General features: G+C 43.0%; 1 protein-coding gene across 2 annotated transcripts in view; it reads left to right on the top strand.

The window, feature by feature from the left end:
- PRKCB (protein kinase C beta) overlaps positions 1-18,207 on the top strand; it is a 494,385-nt gene that overhangs the window by 398,959 nt on the left and 77,219 nt on the right. For both annotated transcript variants that reach the window (XM_038762327.1, XM_038762326.1), the window contains exons 11-12: positions 11,211-11,302; positions 14,207-14,269. In XM_038762327.1, the coding sequence (XP_038618255.1) occupies positions 11,211-11,302; positions 14,207-14,269 (155 nt within the window). The remainder of the gene's footprint in view (positions 1-11,210; positions 11,303-14,206; positions 14,270-18,207) is intronic.

Here is an 18,207-nt window from a genome sequence, read left to right as displayed (position 1 = left end):
ATTGACTTAGGGTACTGAGATATTGTCTGGAAAAATCTTGAACACCTCAAATGAAAATTGCAATTGAAGGCATTTTAGAAAGTGTGCCTTTAAGAGTAACCAGCATGCTGAACAGTAGGGTCATGGCAAATAATAATAATGGCATTTATTAAGCGCTTACTATGTGCAAAGCACTGTTCTAAGCACTGGGGAGATTACAAGGTGATCAGGTTGTCCCACAGGGGGCTCACAGTCTTAATCCCCATTTTACAGATGAGGTAACTGAGGCACAGAGAATAAGAATAATAATAATAATAATAATAATGATGGCATTTATTAAGCGTTTACTATGTGCAAAGCACTGTTCTAAGCGCTGGGGAGATTACAAGGTGATCAGGTTGTCCCACGGGGGGCTCACAGTCTTAATCCCCATTTTACAGATGAGGTAACTGAGACACAGAGAAGTGAAGTGACTTTCCTAAAGTCACCCAGCTGACAATTGGCGGAGCCGGGATTTGAACCCATGACCTCTGACTCCAAAGCCTGGGCTCTTCCCACTGAGCCACGCTGCTTCTCTGTCTATTGTCCTGGTATTTGAAGAGGATTCTGCTTGGCCTAGTGGCTAGAGCGTGGGCCTGGGAGTCAGAAGGACTTGGGTCTAATCCTGGCTTTGCCACTTGTCTGCTGTGTGACCTTGGGCAAGTCACTTCACATCTCTGGACCTCCGTTTCCTCATCTGTAAAATGGGAATTGAGACTGTCCCTGGGGGATAGGGACTGGGTCCAACCTAATTTACTTGAATCCACCCCAGGGCTTAGTACAGTTCCTGGCACACAGAAAGTTTTTAACAAATACCACAATTATTATTAATATTTTTTGAGAGAAAGGAGTAAAACTAAAAAATTCAGTCACGAACAGCACCTCAATACACTGTGAAAATATATGCTGACAATTTTCTGATGGAGGGATGCCCCTGTTTACATTTTTGGCTTTCATTTCTCTTATTCTTTAAAAGATGAAACAGAAAGACCCTCGCTCCAACTCCAGTGGCTGTGCACTGGGCAGTCCTCACCTGTTGCTTCCCAGAAAATAGCAGCTCTGCCACCTCACTTGTAGTTCAACTTGTATCTGAACTTCTTGTTTCTTCTACTTATGTAGAATTAGTCACCACACTTCAACACATCCAAGAGCAGCTCCTTTGGAATCCTACTCTTTCCTGTGCTCACATGTACGCTTGACTTAGTGGATCGAGCACGGGCCTGGGGGTCAGAAGGACATAGGTTCTAATCCCGGCTGTGCCACAAGTCTGCCGTGTGACCTTGGATGAGTCACTTCCCTGGGCCTCAGTTCCCTCATCTATAAAATGGGGATTAAAAGTGTGAGCTTCATGTGGGACAGGGACTGTATCCAACCTGCTTAACATATCTACCCCAGTGCTTAGAACAGTGTGTGGCACATAGTAAGCGCTTAACAAGTACCACAGTTATTATGTACTCCAGTGGTCAAGAGTTGCAGTGAGTAACATGAGTAACAGTGCTTTTTCTGCTGTTCTTGGCTCAGCCCACATTTATGGTGGTTGTTTCCACCCCAAAGGGGCTCCATTTTATCCTTTTCCATCCTGAATTTCATTGCATTTTCATAGTACCATTTCTCAAGTATGTCATTCTGAATTCCATTTCTGCTTTCCAAAGCGTAAGCTGCCCTGCACCTTTTAGTAAAACCTGAAAACACAATTAATGCACTCAATTCCTTAGTCCAGATAATCAATGAATCCCCATCCTCCCCTGCCCTACCTCCTTCCCCTCCCCACAGCACTTGTATATATTTGTACAGATTTATTACTCAATTTATTTTACTTGTGCATATTTACTATTCTATTTATTTTGTTAATGATGTGCATATAATAGAATCTATAGAATCTATAATATATAATATATATTATTATATCTATTATTATATGATATATTAATATATATGATTATATAATGTAGAATCTATATAGATTATAGAATCTATAATTCTGTTTGTTCTGACGATTTTGACACCTGTCTACATGTTTTGTTTTGTTGTCTGTCTCCCCCTTCTAGACTGTGAGCCCATTGTTGGTTAGGGACCGTCTCTATATGTTGCCGACTTATACTTCCCAAGCGCTTAGTACAGTGCTGTGCACACCGTAAGCGCTCAATAAATACGATTGAATGAAAGACATGAAAAGAACTGGCCCAAAGCTCACTAGGCTCTTATGCTCCTCTCAGGTCGATGGAACCTCCATTAATTAACTGATCTTTTGGTGTGAACTTAGAGCTACGTATATGGCCACTAACCAAGAGAATGGTCAAAGACCATGGCTGTCCAGCTAGTCAGTAGGGACGCCCTGTGGGACAGAATTTAAAGCCGTTCCAAAATCTAAATGGATTCCATCTAGCGTTTGTTCTCCCGTCTCCAAGGCCCGACACTATCAGCAGGAGAGAGTGAATGTGTTTGGCATGGTTTACTCTCTACAAAGCCACATTTGCTGTTTTTGAGATTTTCTGTTCATTTAGGCAGTTGGCTGGCTTATATTTAGAAAATAAAATATATTTATAAAATAAATAAGCATAAATATTTATAAAATTAAATTAAATTCACTCCTTGTGACATCTACCATTCACTGAATATGCCTAAATGTGTTTTGTAGATCACTTTACTGCATACGATCCTTTTCAGCCATGCCATGTAATTACCTTGCATTAGCTAACCAAACAGAATATGCTCTCCATTAAGATAAGAATACAGAAGCTGATTTGCATTGGGAATGGCTTCAAATGAGCCCTAAATTTTTCCCGTTTACCTGAAAAAATACAATTGAAAACCACCCAAAGTTTCCTACTGTGAGAGAAGTCAGACTTTATCCTCTAGACTGTAAGCTCCTCGTGGAAAGGGAGTGTAACTAGAAGCTGTTAGTGATCTCATTATGCAAATTACCACCTCTATTGGATAATATCCAAATCTACATCTCCACCTCTGATGTCTGTCCTCCCCGCTGTCCTCCCCCCGACTTTCCCATTGCTGTAGTCGGCACCACCACCCTTCCTGCCTCACAAGCCCATAACCTTGGCATTATCCTTGACTCCTCTCTCTCATTCAACCCATATGTTGCCAATTTGTACTTCCCAAGCGCTTAGTACAGTGCTCTGCACATAGTAAGCGCTCAATAAATGCAATTGATGATGATGATGATGTCTCTCCCTCTCTGCAGTCTGGCATTTCCTCTTGCCTTCAATACTAATAATAATGATGGCATTTGTTAAGCGCTTACTATGTGCAAAGCACTGTTGTAAGCGCTGGGGGGGATTCGCTCCTTCTAGACTGTGAGCCCCATGTTGGGTAGGGACCGTCTCTATATGTTGCCAACTTGTACTTCCCAAGCACTTAGTACAGTGCTCTGCACACAGTAAGTGCTCAATAAATACGATTGAATGAATGAATGAATACAAGGTGATCAGGTTGTCCCACATGGGGCTCACAGTTTTAGTCCCCATTTTACAGGTGAGGTAGCTGAGGCTCAGAGAAGTTAAGTGACTTGCCCAAGGTCACACAGCAGACATGTGGCGGAGTCAGGATTCGAACCCATGACCTCTGACTCCAAAGCCCATGTTCTTTCCACTGAGCCACCGTGCTTCTTCCTTCTTCAGGACATCTTTACTTGGATGTCCTCACCTCACTTCAAGCTCAACATGTCCAAAACTGAACTCCTTATCTTCCCACCCAACCCCTGTCCTCCCCCGTGACTTTCCCGTTGCTGTAGTCGACACCACCACCCTTCCTGCCTCACAAGCCCATAACCTTGGCATTATCCTTGACTCCTCTCTCTCATTCAACCCACATATTCAATCCATCAGTAAATTCTGTCGGTTCCACTTTCACGTCACTAAAATCCGCCCTTTCCTCTCCTTCCAAACTGCTACCATGTTAATACAATCACTCGTCATATTCCACCTGGATTACTGCATCAGCCTCCTTGCTGACTTTCCAGCCTCCTGTCTCTCCTCACTCAAGTCCATACTTCACTCTGCTGCCTGGATCATTTTCCTACAAAATCGTTCCGGACATGTCACTCCGCTCCTCAAAAAGCTCCTGTGGTTTCCCTTCCACCTCCACGTCAAACAGAAACCTCACCACTGGCTATAAAGCACTCCACCACCTTTCCCCTTCCTGTCTCACCTCACTACTCTTTCTAGAACTCAGCCTGAGCTATTCGCTCCTATAGTGCTAACTTTCTCACTGTGCCTCACTTTCGCCTGTCTCGCCACTAACCCCTGGCTCACATCCTACCTCTGGCCTGGATGGCCTGGAATGCCCTCCCTCCTCAAACCTGACAGACAATTTATCTCCCCGACTTCATCAATCATCAATCGTATTTATTGAGTGCTTACTATGTGCAGAGCACTGTACTAAGCGCTTTTCAAAGTTTTATTGAAAGCACATCTCCTCCAAGAGGCCTTCCCAGCCTAGGCTCCCTCTTTCCCCTTCTCCCACTCCCTTCTGTGTCACCCTGACTTGCTCCCTCTATTCTTCCTCCCTCCCAGCCCCACAATGCTTATGCACATATCAGTAATATATTTATATGTAATGATGTCTGTCTCCCCCCTCTAGACTGTAAACTTGTGGACAGGGAATGTGTCTGTTTATTGTTGTATTGTACTTTCCCAAAAGCTTAGTGCAGTGCTGTGCACACACAGTAAGCACTCAATAAATATGATTGAATGAATGAATGAATCTCTCCCAAGCAGTAAGTGCAGTGCTCTATACACATATAAGCACTCAATAAATCATCATCATCATCATCAATCATATTTATTGAGTGCTTACTATGTGCAGAGCACTGTACTAAGCGCTTGGGAAGTACAAATTGGCAACACATAGAGACAGTCCCTACCCAACAGTGGGCTCACAGTCTAAAAGGGGGAGACAGAGAACAAAACCAAACATACCAACAAAATAAAATAAATAGGATAGATATGTACAAGTAAAATAAATAAATAAATAAATAGAGTAATAAATATGTACAACCATATATACATATATACAGGTCAAATGCTCAGTACAGTGCTGTGCACACAGTAAGTGTTCAATAAATATGATTGAATGAATGAATGATTGATTGATTAATTGATCCTCTCACATTAGTGGACAGAGGTCGATAACATACTTTTTTATTTCAAAAAGGCCCAGGCACTCCCTGACACCTTTTTTTTAGAAACACAGTTGGCCCCTCTGATTTCTGGTCCTCAGTCTGTGTCTTCGACTTATCAGCTTCATCATTTACATTCTTCTTTTTCGTTTTCAAAGCTGTTTCCCTAAATGACGATCTATTTTTACAACTTTCTCTTTCTGGCATGGCTTCCTGCATCTGCGTCGCAGGTTCTTTGAATTGAGAAGCAAACAAATATTTTGATGGGAGTGAATGGCCAGCTTGTACAACAGGATTTTTCATTGTGAAACTGCAGATAGGCAAAGATCTTTAAACGGGAGTTAGCACTAGGGGAGATTCTGCTCTTTTCTCATCTGGGGAAACCTCTTTGAAGTGTCTCCCCTTCTAATCTGTAAACTCCTGGAGGGCAGCGAACATGTCTACCCACTCTGATGTAGTGTACTCTCCCAAGTGCTTAGTACAGTGCTCCGTACACTGTAAACACTCAATAAATATGATTGATTGATTCTACCAGCTCTATTACACTCTCCGAAGTGTTTAGTACAGTGCTCTGCACACAGTAAGTGCTCAATAAAGACTACTGATTGGTTGATGTGGATCCTGAGATATGCCAGCCTTGCAAATAAGAGCCTGGCACTGTACTAACCAATGGGATACTAGCTAATTGGGTTGGACACAGTCTATGTCCCACATGGGGCTCACACTCTTAATACCCATTTTAGAGATGAGGTAGCCGAGGCACAGAGAAGTTAAGCGACTTGCCCAAGGTCACAGAACAGACAAATGACAGAGCCGGGATTAGAACCCTGGTCCTTTTGACTCCCAAGCCTATGCTCTATCCACTAGGACATGCTGCGTCTCTAAACAAAGCATTAAAAGAGAGCATGTGTTTATTTCTCACAGCACGTAGCTGTAGTGGTGGGGTTGTGAGGGGGTGGAGGAGGTTGACTGGTAAAACAGTTCAAAGTATTTGCACATTAAGAATTTTCCAGCTCTGACTGACCCTTGGAAGGCCTATCAACTCTGTTATATAAATAAATAATAAATAATGATGGCATTTGTTAAGCGCTTACTATGTGCAAAGCACTGTTCTAAGAGCTGGGGGGGATACAATGTCAAGTTGTCCCACGTGGGGCTCACAGTCTTAATCCCCATTTTTACAGATGAGGTAACTGAGGCTCAGAGAAGTTAAGTGACTTGCCCAAGGTCACACAGCAGACTTGTGGTGGAGCTGGGATACGAACCCATGACCTCTACTCTCTCAAGTGCTTAGTATAGTGCTTTGCATACAGTAAGTAAATGCCATTGATTTTTAAAATGGTGATTCTTAAGTGCTTACTTTGTGTGCAAACCACTGTTCTAAGTGTCAGATGACACAAGGTAATCAGGCCGGACACAACCCCATCCCTCATGGGGCTCATGATCTAAATAGGAGGGAGTAAGATTTAATCTTCATTTTATAGAAGAGGGAACTGAGGCACAGAGAAGTGAAGTGACTTGCCCGAGGTCACACAGCAGACAAATGGCAGCATCAGGATTAGAACCCTGGTCCTTGCACTTCCACTAGGTCATGTTGCCTCCCAGTCAATTGATTGATTGACTGAGGGTCACTCGCTTCAGGTGCATAATAATAATGACAATTGTGGTATTTGTTAAGCACTTACTGTGTGCCAGGCACTGTACTAAGTGCTGGGGTGGATACAAGCAAAATTGGGCTGGACAGAGTCCCTGTTCCATGTGGAGCTCACAGTCTTAATCTCTGTTTTACAGTTGAAGTAAGTGAGGCCCAGAGAAGTTAAGTGACTTGCCCAAGGTCACACAGCAGCTTTGTACCAGATTGGGGATTAGAACCCAGGATGTTCAGACTTTCAAGCCTGTGTTCTCTCCACTAGACCATGCTGCTTTTCATAGGCAGTGATCATGTCCCCAACTACTCTTCTCTCCTCCATGCCCCAGAGTTTTGTGGGACATTGGTGCAGAGTAGGGGACTGGTAGTCGTGATGGCAGAGGGGGAGTTTCTTCCCAGCACTGTGGTGGCCAATCCAAACTTTAGGGAGGTGAAAAAATCTAAATTCTACCCAGGCAATGTGAGGGAGGTAAGGAGTCCAGCAGCAGATGAATAACACTTCTATTTTAATCTGGAGCCTCCCAAATAGAGCTGTGGCTACCCTAAACTGCATCGCCATTTCTTTTGTAAAGATTCTGAAAACACTTTCCCATCCCATCAAAGAAGGTCTCTCTTTGATGCTGAATTGTCCTTCCCAAGCGCTTAGTACAGTGCTCTGCACACAGTAAGCACTCAGTAAATACGATTGAATGAATTGTAAGGGAGCGGGGCTTGACCAGAGAGATTCCCTTCAAGGCCCTACTAAGAGCTCACCTCCTCCAGGAGGCCTTCCCAGACTGAGCCCCTTCCTTCCTCTCCCCCTCGTCCCCCTCTCCATCCCCCTCATCTTACCTCCTTCCCTTCCCCACCGCACCTGTATATATGTATATATGTTTGTACATATTTATTACTCTATTTATTTATTTATTTTATTTGTACATACCTATTCCATTTATTTTATTTTGTTAGTATGTTTGGTTTTGTTCTCTGTCTCCCCCTTTTAGACTGTGAGCCCCCTGTTTGGTAGGGACCATCTCTATATGTTACCAACAGCGCTTAGTACAGGGCTCTGCACACAGTAAGCGCTCAATAAATACAATTGATTGATTGATTGATTGATCACCATGGGCAGCCTATTTCCCAAGACTTTGGAATATTCTTATTGGCCTCTCTGTTCTTAGCCCTCAAAGTCATTCAACTGATAAATACAGCCACTTTCTGCTCCTCAGTATCTCATATATCTACCCTCTCCTCCCTCTTCAGCCACCAAATTTTCTGCTCAAGTTCTGATTAGGTCAGACCTTGATTATTGTAGGACTCCTCCTTGTTGGTCTTCCCCTCTGATCTGTCCCAAAGGCTGATATTAAAACCATCTTCTTGACACCTGTCAAGGTACCACCTGATGAAGATGATTTTGATGGAGTTGTAGAATACAAAGTTATTTTTCCAGAATTATCGGGAGTGTTTTCCTCATTGTTTCCTCTCCTCTCTTGGGACTGTTTTTATGTCCTTCCGACAAGAGTTCAATTTATAGCACCATTTATGATCTATTTGCATCTAGCAATGCTACTAATTTGATTTGTAGGAGCAGTAAAAGTTTTAGTGGATGATGAATTCAGTTCTAGCTCCCCTTGCAATCAAGAAAATGGCAAGGCATGATGTAAGTTAAGTGGATCTCAGAATCATTTCTTAAAGAGAATCCATGCCTTGTTTTTGCTGAGAGACATTGGGGGTAGGTGTAGAAATCAGAGCAGAAGTGTAAAATAAGTGTTCCCAAAGTCTTCATTTGAATAGCTGGCATTTTCCTCCAAAAAAAAAATTTTTTTCTTTGCTGTCATTGTTTTTTTTTTTAACAGAAAAGTGTGTTCAGTCACCCTCAGCCCTGGTCAGACCGTTAATGGACTTTGTGTCCTCTAAACTGTAAGCTCACAGTGGGCAGGGAATGGGTCTGTTATATTGTCATGTTGAACCCTCACAAGCGCTTAGTACAGTGCCCTGCACACAGTAAGTGCTCAATAAATATGATTGATTGATTGTGTCCAGGATTCCCACCACATTTTAAAGAGGAGTTAAAGGAGCTGGATAGGGTCCAAAGGCAATCCATTTCATGCAAAGTTTTTGCTACAAAAAATAGTAAGCACTCAATAAATACCTTTGATTGATTGATTACATTAAAGCATTGTTGGGGAAATTATGTGGAGCCTCTAAGAATTAAGTCTTGCAATAAGGAGAAGAGGAGAATAAAGAGAATTTAAAAGAAGGGGGAGAAAAGGAGAGGAAAAAGAAGAGGAAGGCAAGAGGGCCTTTGAGACTGCATCTGTTACTTTAACTGCTTTCAAAAAGCAGGCCGTGAATTAACTCCTCCTCCCTGCTGCATTGCCACTCTCCCACCTTCATTCTCTATCCCTGGCACAAGTCCATCTTTGTGAGGAACTCCTCATTCCTGTTGCATTGCCACATTCTCATTTGGCTCCTCTTCCTTCTCCTCCTCCTCTTCTTCCTCTTTCTCCTCCTCTCCTTCCTCCTCCTCCTCCTCTCCCTCCAGCATGTGCCGCTATCAATCAGTCAATCAATAAATGGTATTTGTTGAGTGCTTACTTTGGGCAGAGAACTGTACTAAGCACTTGGAAGAGTACAATACAACGGAATTAGCAGACGTGTTTACCGTTATGTGGTACAAAAAAAAAAACCCTTTTAGTTCTTCCTCAAAAATCGGGTGGGGCAGTTACAAGGTGGAAGCAATTATGTGAGGGAATATTGTAGGTCCTGGGAAAAAAGACTAAAAGGAGTTGGCGTTGGTTAACATAGAGGAGAGAAGGTTATGGGATTGCTTAACAGCCTTCGTTTAATTAAAACTTCAAATAAATGAAAGGTTTTTATGAGGAGAATGCTGGACAGCTCTCCATGTCCACTGAGAGCTGAACAAGAGGAATCAGCCCTGAAGCTGGAGTGAATTTAGCTGGACATAATATGAGAATAATAATAGTTGTGGTACTTGTTAATTGCTTACTATATGCCAGGCTCTGTACTAAGTGCTGGGTTAGGTATAAGATAGGTACAAGATTGTCAGATTGGAGTTGTACCTAACCCAGGTACAAGAATAATCGGATTGGACAAAATCCCTGTCTCACACAGGGCTCCTAATTGTAATACCCATTTTACAGATGAGGCACACAGAAATGACTTGGCCAGCAGACAAGTGGTGGAGGAAGGATTAGCCCCCAGCTCCTTCTGACTCCCAGGCCTGACTTCCATCTACTAGGCCACGCTGCTTCTAACAAAACACCGCCAATGGGTTACCAAGGGATGGGTTGAAACTCCATCCCTGGTGGTCATTACATGACTGGACCAATGTAACTCAGTAAATCAGCAGCAACCACACCCACCAGCGACCCAGATATCCAGACTAGGTTGCCTCTCTGGCATTAGAATAACTTGTGCCCGGATGGTATCCACTTTCCGAGCATTGTCTTCTCCCCTTGAAAACGTCCGAGTCCTTCCTGTTGTAGGATAGAGCTGTAAATTGGGGAATTACCCCAGAAACTTGCTGCCTGGATTATCAGTGGAATTCTGGAGCTGGGCAAGACCTAGAGGAGTCATCTGATCCAAGCTCCTGCCTCTGAACAGGTGAACTAGGAGAAGCAATGTGGCCTACTGGATCAATCAGAACCTGAGAGCCAGAGGACTGACTTCAGTTCCAACCTGCCACTTGCCTGCTGTATAACCTTGGGCAAGTCATTTAACGTCTCTGTGGCTCAGTTTAACTTCTCTGTGGCTCAGTTTCCTCAACTGTAAAGTGGGGGTTCGTTCATTCATTCAGTTGTATTTATTGAGCACTTACTGCTTGCAGAGCACTGTACTAAATGCTTGGGAAGTACAATTTGGCAACATACAGAGACAATCCCTACCCAACAATGGGGAGTTCAATACCTGTTCTCACTTCTACTTGACTGTGAGCCCCAAGTAGGACCAGGGACTGTGCCCCACCTGATTAACTTATATCTACTCTAGTGCTTAGAACAAAGCTTGACACATAGTGAGCACTTAACAAATACCGTTACAAAAAAACCCAAAAAAACCCAAAATTATGAAACTACCCAGGATGGTTGGTCACCTTTTATCTTCTTAACTTGTACTTCCCAAGTGCTTAGTACGGTGCTCTGCACACAGTAAGCGCTCAATAAATACGATTGATTGATTGATTCTTAACCTCTGCGCTTCATTCTCCCTCTATGCAAATCAGACAGTGCTCTCCTTTGCTATTTCAAATGGATGATGTGAAGAAGAATGAGTCAAGGGGTGTCAAAGTGTTTGGAACTCTTCAGAATCCAATTCTTTTATTCCATTGTTCTTTCTACCTCTTTTGAAGAGCAGAAACCAACCAGAAGAACTTGCAAATGCTGATGTTGATGTTTGCTTCTGATTTTTCAGGACCGACTGTATTTTGTGATGGAGTACGTGAATGGTGGAGATCTGATGTACCAGATTCAACAGGTTGGCAGATTTAAGGAACCTCATGCTGTGTAAGTGAAGTCCTTTTGGGTAACGTATCTCTGGGGAAACAACACTCATTAGTACAGTGCTCTGCACACAGTAAGCACTCAATAAATATGATTGAATGAATGCATAAAAGAATGAAGTGATGGGAAGTGTTGGATTTCTTTTAAATTGTATTTGGTAAGCACTTACTATGTGTCAAACACTATTCTAAGCGCTGGGGTGGATACAAGTTATTTAGGTAGGATCCAGGCAGAGGAGAGGAGAGGAAAGGAGAGGAGAGGAACACAAGCAGAGAACCTGGAGTCTAACCCAGGCTCTGCTGTGTGACCCTAGGCAAGTCCCTAAATTTCTCTCTGCCTCAGTTTCCTCAACTGTAAAATGGGAATTAAATACTTGTTCTCCCTCTTAGACAGTGAGTCCATGTGGGACAGGGACTTTGTCTAAAATGATTGCTTACCCCAGCACATAGAACAGTGTTTGATTTGTAGTAGTAGTAGTACCATAAGAATTATGGTAAGTTACCTCTAGTAAATTCAAAATATCTTTGAACTTCTATTCTTAGATTTTTGGGCCTTTTAGGAGAATTAGGGAGCTTACCTTTTCCTAGGATTTTTCCTTACCTCCATCTCTGCATTCTGTATCAATCCTTTTCAGCAGATTAGAAAGCAATATGGACACCATGACTCCTTCTTTAGCCTTTAAATGCTGACTTTGAATTGCCCAAGTGGCATCATTCAGGACTGAGACTGCAGTTTCTCTGAATGCCCAAGAATCTGTTCTTAGTACAACAACCTTTTTCTCCTGTCTCTTGGCCTCATTTCTGCTCTTCATCCATTATGTATCCTGAGGTTTGGAATGCAGACCCTCAGGTTATGAACAGGTTCATTTTTTAAATGGCTTCACCTCTGTTAGGAAGGACAGAATTGGTGAGCCTGAAAATAGCCATTTGAGAGTCATATCAGAGCTTGCGCTTTCCCCATCCTTCTCCTTTTTCCACTCTCCCCACTTCTCCTTTGTAACCTCTTCCGCTCTTCTCACCTGCAGCCTCTATTGTCAAAAGGAAAACCCATCTTTTTAGTCCATTCCATCCCCTACTGCTCTGCTGGGATGACCAAAATCACTATTAGGAAGCAGTATGATGTAGTGGAAATAGCAAGAGCCTGGGACTCAAACATGGGTTCTAATCCTGGCTCTGCCACTTGTCTGCTGTGTGGCCTTGGGCAAGTCAGTTCACTTCTCTGAGCCTCAGTTCCCTAATCTGTAAAACGAGGAATAAGACCGTGAGCCCCATGTAGGACAAGGATTTGTTTGTATCTGCCCCAGAGATGCACCAGAGATTAGTACAGAGAAGCAGCATGGCTGCAGAGAAGCAGCATGGCTCAGTGGAAAGAGCACAGGCTTTGGAGTCAGAGGTCACGGGTTCAAATCCTGCCTCCACCAATTGTCAGCTGTGTGACTTTGGACAAGTCACTTAACTTCTCTGTGCCGGTTACCTCATCTGTAAAATGGGCATTAAGACCGTGAGCCCCCCGAGGGACAACCTGATCACCTTGTAACCTCCCCAGTGCTTAGAACAGTGCTTTGCACATAGTAAGTGCTTAATAAATGTTATTATTATTATTATTATTATTACAGTGCCTGGCACATAGTAAGTGATTAACAAACACCACAATTATTATTAATTATTATCAATGACCTGATATTGCCCTTGTGCATTGGAAACTGGACTTCGTTTAGTAATGTTTCAGAGCTGATGATTTCATTCATTTATTCATTATTCAATTGTATTTATTGAGCGCTTACTGTGTGCAGAGCACTGTACTAAGCGCTTGGAAAGTACAAGTCGGCAACATATAGAGACGGTCCCTACCCAACAGCGGGCTACCTGTAAACCCTGGTTACTCCACATTCTCTGACTCCATCAAAGTCCCTATTTTGCAGTCATGATTCCTTCAGTCCGCTAGCTCCTTTAACAAGACAATTACACTCTCCTAGAGTCTCCAAGGTCTGTGGTAACCAAGATAGTTGTTGCTGTCATTACTGTAACAATTTTTATTTCATCTACTTTTATTGTTATCATTATGAAATAGTTCATATGTGACTACACGCTTGCTTAATGTATAGTTAAGTTTCACTGTGGGGCTCTTCTCCTGTAGCCTGTGTCCAGTTCATTAAATTTGGTGTAATGAGATTTAAAAAGCAGTTTGTTTTAAAGTATCCACCTCTTTGGGATACTTCATTCCATTGCATGGATCATTTTTCTGCAAAACTGTTTAGTACATATCTCCCCACTCCTCAAGAACACCAGTCATTGTCCTTCCACCTCTGCATCAAACAGAAACCCCTTACGTCGACTTTAAAGCACTCACTCATCTCACCCCCTTCTACCTCACCTCTCTGATCTCCTACTATACAACTCAGCCCACACACTCCGCTCCTCTGGAGCCAACTTCTCACTGTGCACTGATCTCATCTATTTCACTGCTGACCCCTTTCCCAAACCTCCTTCTATCCTGGAACTCCCTCCCCCTCCAATATACACCAGGCGACCACTCTCCCCTCTTTCAAAACGTTATTAAGGTCACATCTCCTCCAAGAGACCTTCTTCAATTAAGCCTTCTTTATATCCGGCTCCCTCTCCTTCTATGTCGTCTGTGCATTAGCATTTATGATCTTTGGGAATTTAATATTCTCCCCACCTTCAGCCCCAGAGAATTTATGTACACATCTATGAATTATATATTATAAAGTTTATAGTAATGTCTATCTCACCTTCTAGATTGTAAGCTCATTCTGGGCAGGGAACATGTCTATCAACTCTGTTGTATTGTCTTCTCCCAAGCGCGTACAGTGCTCTGCACACGGTAAGTGCTCAATAAATACCATTTATGATGATGAGGAGAATCTTGTTCAATTTTGTATTTCAGATTCTATGCAGCAGAAATTGCCATTGGCCTCTTCTTCTTACAAAGCAAAGGCATTATTTATCGGTAGGTATGCGGGCTTTTCTCTTTCTCCCTAAGCTTTCCTTCTCTCCTTTCCTTGCCAGAAGAGAATATTTAGAATTTCTAAATATGTTTGTTGAGTCTGACAAGAGATGGGGTTTCAGTGTTCGATTTGGCCTAAGACACACTAGGGTTCTAGCTGATCGTGATGTTATTAGTAGTAGTAATGTTAATAGAAATGTAGTAGTAATATAATAGAAAGACCTGGGTTCTAATTCTGCCTCCGCCACTTGTCTGCTGTGTGACCTTGGGCAAGTCACTTAATTTCTCTTTGCCTCAGTTGCCTTATTTGTAAAATGGGGATTAAAACTGTGAGCCCCATGTGGGACAGGAACTGTGTCATAGCTGATTAATTTTTATCTACCCCAGCACTTAGAACAGTGCTTCACACATAGTAAGTGCTCAATAAGTACCATAATTATTATTAGAAATAGTAGTAGGAGGAGGAGGAGGAGGAGAGCTCTGACCACCACCCTCTGAACAGGCCCATATTAAATGGAATTTGCGCCTAGCAAATGTCAAAGGCTTCAAAGAGAGTGGTTTGTCTTTACTTTCCCTTTATAGGTGCGGCAGCTCATAAATGTGGGTTTTATCCTTTTCCTGCCCATGACTTTCACATTTCTTCTGGTGGTAAAATGTGAATCCCAGGAGACAAGATGAATCACTGGGGTGTGACATCTCCATTATGATGAAGCTTTATTTTCTTATAACTGTGACTTAAAAATAAATGTTTATGAAGGATTTGTCCTGAGATTAGCGGATAAACCCAGCACTTGCTATATGAGTGTTTCGAACAGAGGTGGAATGAATGTAGTTTATGACTCATTAAATTCTAGATTAGTGAGATACCTAGCAAGACAAGACCCAGAATTGAAGAAAGTTATTTAAGCAATGAAATCAGCAGGCACCATTCTCCTTAAACCACAGGTGTAATACATGAAGCAATATGGCACAAACTTACAGATATAAGAGGATGCCAAAATAAACTCTTTTTGATCATGTCCTGTTGAAAAATCAACACCACAGAAGATGGAAATGTAGAGGGGAAAAGAAAACGTACGGGCGGGATAATGCTGCAAACTGCTGCTGCTGCTGCTGCTGCAAGATCTATATCTATGTGCCAGGCACTGTACTAAGCACTGGGGTAGTTACAAGCTAATCAGGCTGGACACAGTTCATGTCTCACATGGGGCTCAGAGTTTCCATCCCCATTTTACAGATGAAGTAACTGAGGCATGGAGAAATCAACTGACTTGCTCAAGGTCATACAGCAGACAAGTGGCAGAACTGGGATTAGAACTCAGGTCCTTCTGACCTCCAGTCCCATTCTCTTTCCACTAGGCCCCGCTTCTTCTATTGCTTTATACTGTTGCTCCCGGTGAAAGTGAACATCGCTTTGGGTCTCTCTCCCTCACCCCTCGCCCCTTCAGTCAGGCACTGAGTCAGTAAAAAACATGGTCTGATGTCTTGGCTGGGCCTAGACCAGTAGACTTCTGGGGGTATGTGCCCATTCTATACAAACTTGTTCTCAGCTCAGAGCGGTGGCTGAAGGACAAGAAAGTGGGCTGTGGTAAGCTTTGGCCAGCTCCCGCAAGAGCTGCCCTGTCACCCCCTAAGTCAGTGGGCCAAGAGCAGTTGTCCCTGTGGTCACAATAAAGGGAGCCTAGTGAGAAGACAAGAAAAGAAAGGGTCTCTCGGGTATAGTTGAATCCATCTTCCTGTGCACACTCACAGGATATTTCATGGTGACAAAGGCTTGTCAGAGCAAAGGAATTACCTGTGCACTGCTCAATTCGGCTTTGAAAATAAGGGCAAAGATGTCTACTGGCCTTCTAGAAGCTCCACAGGTAGCAGGTTGGATGAAAATTATGTTCACTGCTGCTCACCCCACCCAAACTTTACCTTTAGCACAGGAGTTGGTGAGCATTTATTTCTCTGCAAGGTTGATGAAAATAATGCAAGATTTCCTAGCTTCTGTGGCCGAGCCCAAAGCTAGAAGTTGGTGGTCCTGAGTAGGCTAATCTCAGCCTAAGACTCCATTCATTCATTCAGTCATATTTAATGAGCACTTATGTGTTTAGAGCACTGTAGTAAGCACTTGGAAAGTACATTGCAGCAACAGAGAGACAATCCCTGCCCACAATGGGCTCACAGTCTAGAAGGGGGAAGTAGGGGGACAGACATCAAAACAAGTAAATAGGCATCAATAGCATCGGTATAAATAAATATAATTATAGATATATACACATCAAAACAAGTAATATAAATAAACAGAATTATAGATACATACATATATATGTACTAAGCTGAGTGATGGCAGTGGGGAAAAATGAGGTTTAAAGAGCAGAAATATTTACTGTGGTCATAGCAGTTCTATTCCTTGAGTTGTCCTTGATTGGCCCCAGGAACTGTTTTCTCCAGGAATTTCATCCTGGGCTTGATTTAGGAAAGGATGGTTTAATGAGTACGACTTTCCTACTGCAGTAGGAAGTAGCTTAACTCTTTCACCAGCCCCTCCTTTCCTTCCCTCCCACAGAGACCAACTCTAGGACCACAAAATGCCACCTTGGTCAGACATAGTGTGGGAGTCAGGAGACCCAATTTCTAGTCTTACCTCAGCTGCTTGCCTGCTGGGTGACTTAGGACAAGTCACTTGACTACTCTGTGACTCAGTTTTCTGATCTGTGAATGGGGATAAAACATGTGTTCTCCCTCCATCTTAGTCTCTGATCCCCATGGGGCAACAGAGATTTCAGTCCACCTGATTCTCTTGAATCTACCCCAGTGCTTAGCACAGGGCCTGATAAACGGTAGACGCTGAATAAGTACCACCATTCTTACTGTACAATCGGGGCTGGGGTGAGAGAGGAGGGGAGTCACTTTTTTGGTCTTTGCACTTAGGGACTGCAACTCTACATCCTCAGGAGTTGTCACATGTTGGAGGAGGGTTGGAACCCCAAAAGCTGTCCCCACTACATTGATAGCCTCTGATAATCATTCAGTATTCCTCTCCCTAAATCCAGTCCTATTTCTGGTGCTGCTCACAAATTCCGTGTGTCATTACAAATGTGATGCTGTCCCCAGAGTGGCCTTGGAGAGAGCAGGAATTTAATCCCCATTTTACAGATGAGAAAACTGAGGCACAGAGGAGTCAAGTGACTTGCTCAAGGTCACACAGCAGGCAAGGGGGATCAGAATCCAGGTCTTCTGAGCACCGGTCCTGTGCTCTCTCCACTATGGCAAGCATGCTTTTATCTTTCCAACTCACACTGTGGCTTTAGATTATAGAGCAGAGGGGAAGGTAGTATCTCTTTGATGATGCCAGTGCTGGAAATGATGGAAATCCAAAGTACTTTCCCTGAACTACCAGTCAATGTCCCTTCATCCTAATCCAAAAAGGAAAATATGTTTAGCAATATCCAAGGTGTCTGGCTGATTTATTGATGGAGCTGTTCAGATCACAGAGCTGTCCTGAAAAGCAAGATGACTTAGTTGATAGAGCACAGGCCTGGGCGGCAGAAGGACTTGGGTTCTAAACCTGGCTCTGCCAGTTGTCTGCTTTGTGACCTTGACTTGCCCAAGGTCTTCTCTGTGCCTCAGTTCTTTCATCTGTAAAATGGTAAGACTGTGAGTCCTATGTAGGGCAGGGATTGTGTTCAATGCAGTTACCTTGTATCTACTCCAGTACTTAGTACAGTGCCTGATACATAGTAAGTGCTTAACAAATGCCACAATTATCATTATTATTAGTGATGTCAGATAAATATTGGATTCCTGCTCCACCCATCAGACAACAGTGATCCCCTTATCTTACCTTGGGACCTTTCCCTTTCAGCAGTTTATTGATGAGATTAAACTGGCGTTTGCTATTGACAATCTTGGGCTCAACACTAAGGAGGAATTCAAGAAAATGACATCTATGA

Source organism: Tachyglossus aculeatus, chromosome 21 (genome assembly GCF_015852505.1).
Source record: "Tachyglossus aculeatus isolate mTacAcu1 chromosome 21, mTacAcu1.pri, whole genome shotgun sequence".
Lineage (NCBI taxonomy): Eukaryota > Metazoa > Chordata > Mammalia > Monotremata > Tachyglossidae > Tachyglossus > Tachyglossus aculeatus.
Note: the sequence above shows the minus strand (reverse complement) of the source record. Positions and strands in the feature narration are given on the sequence as shown.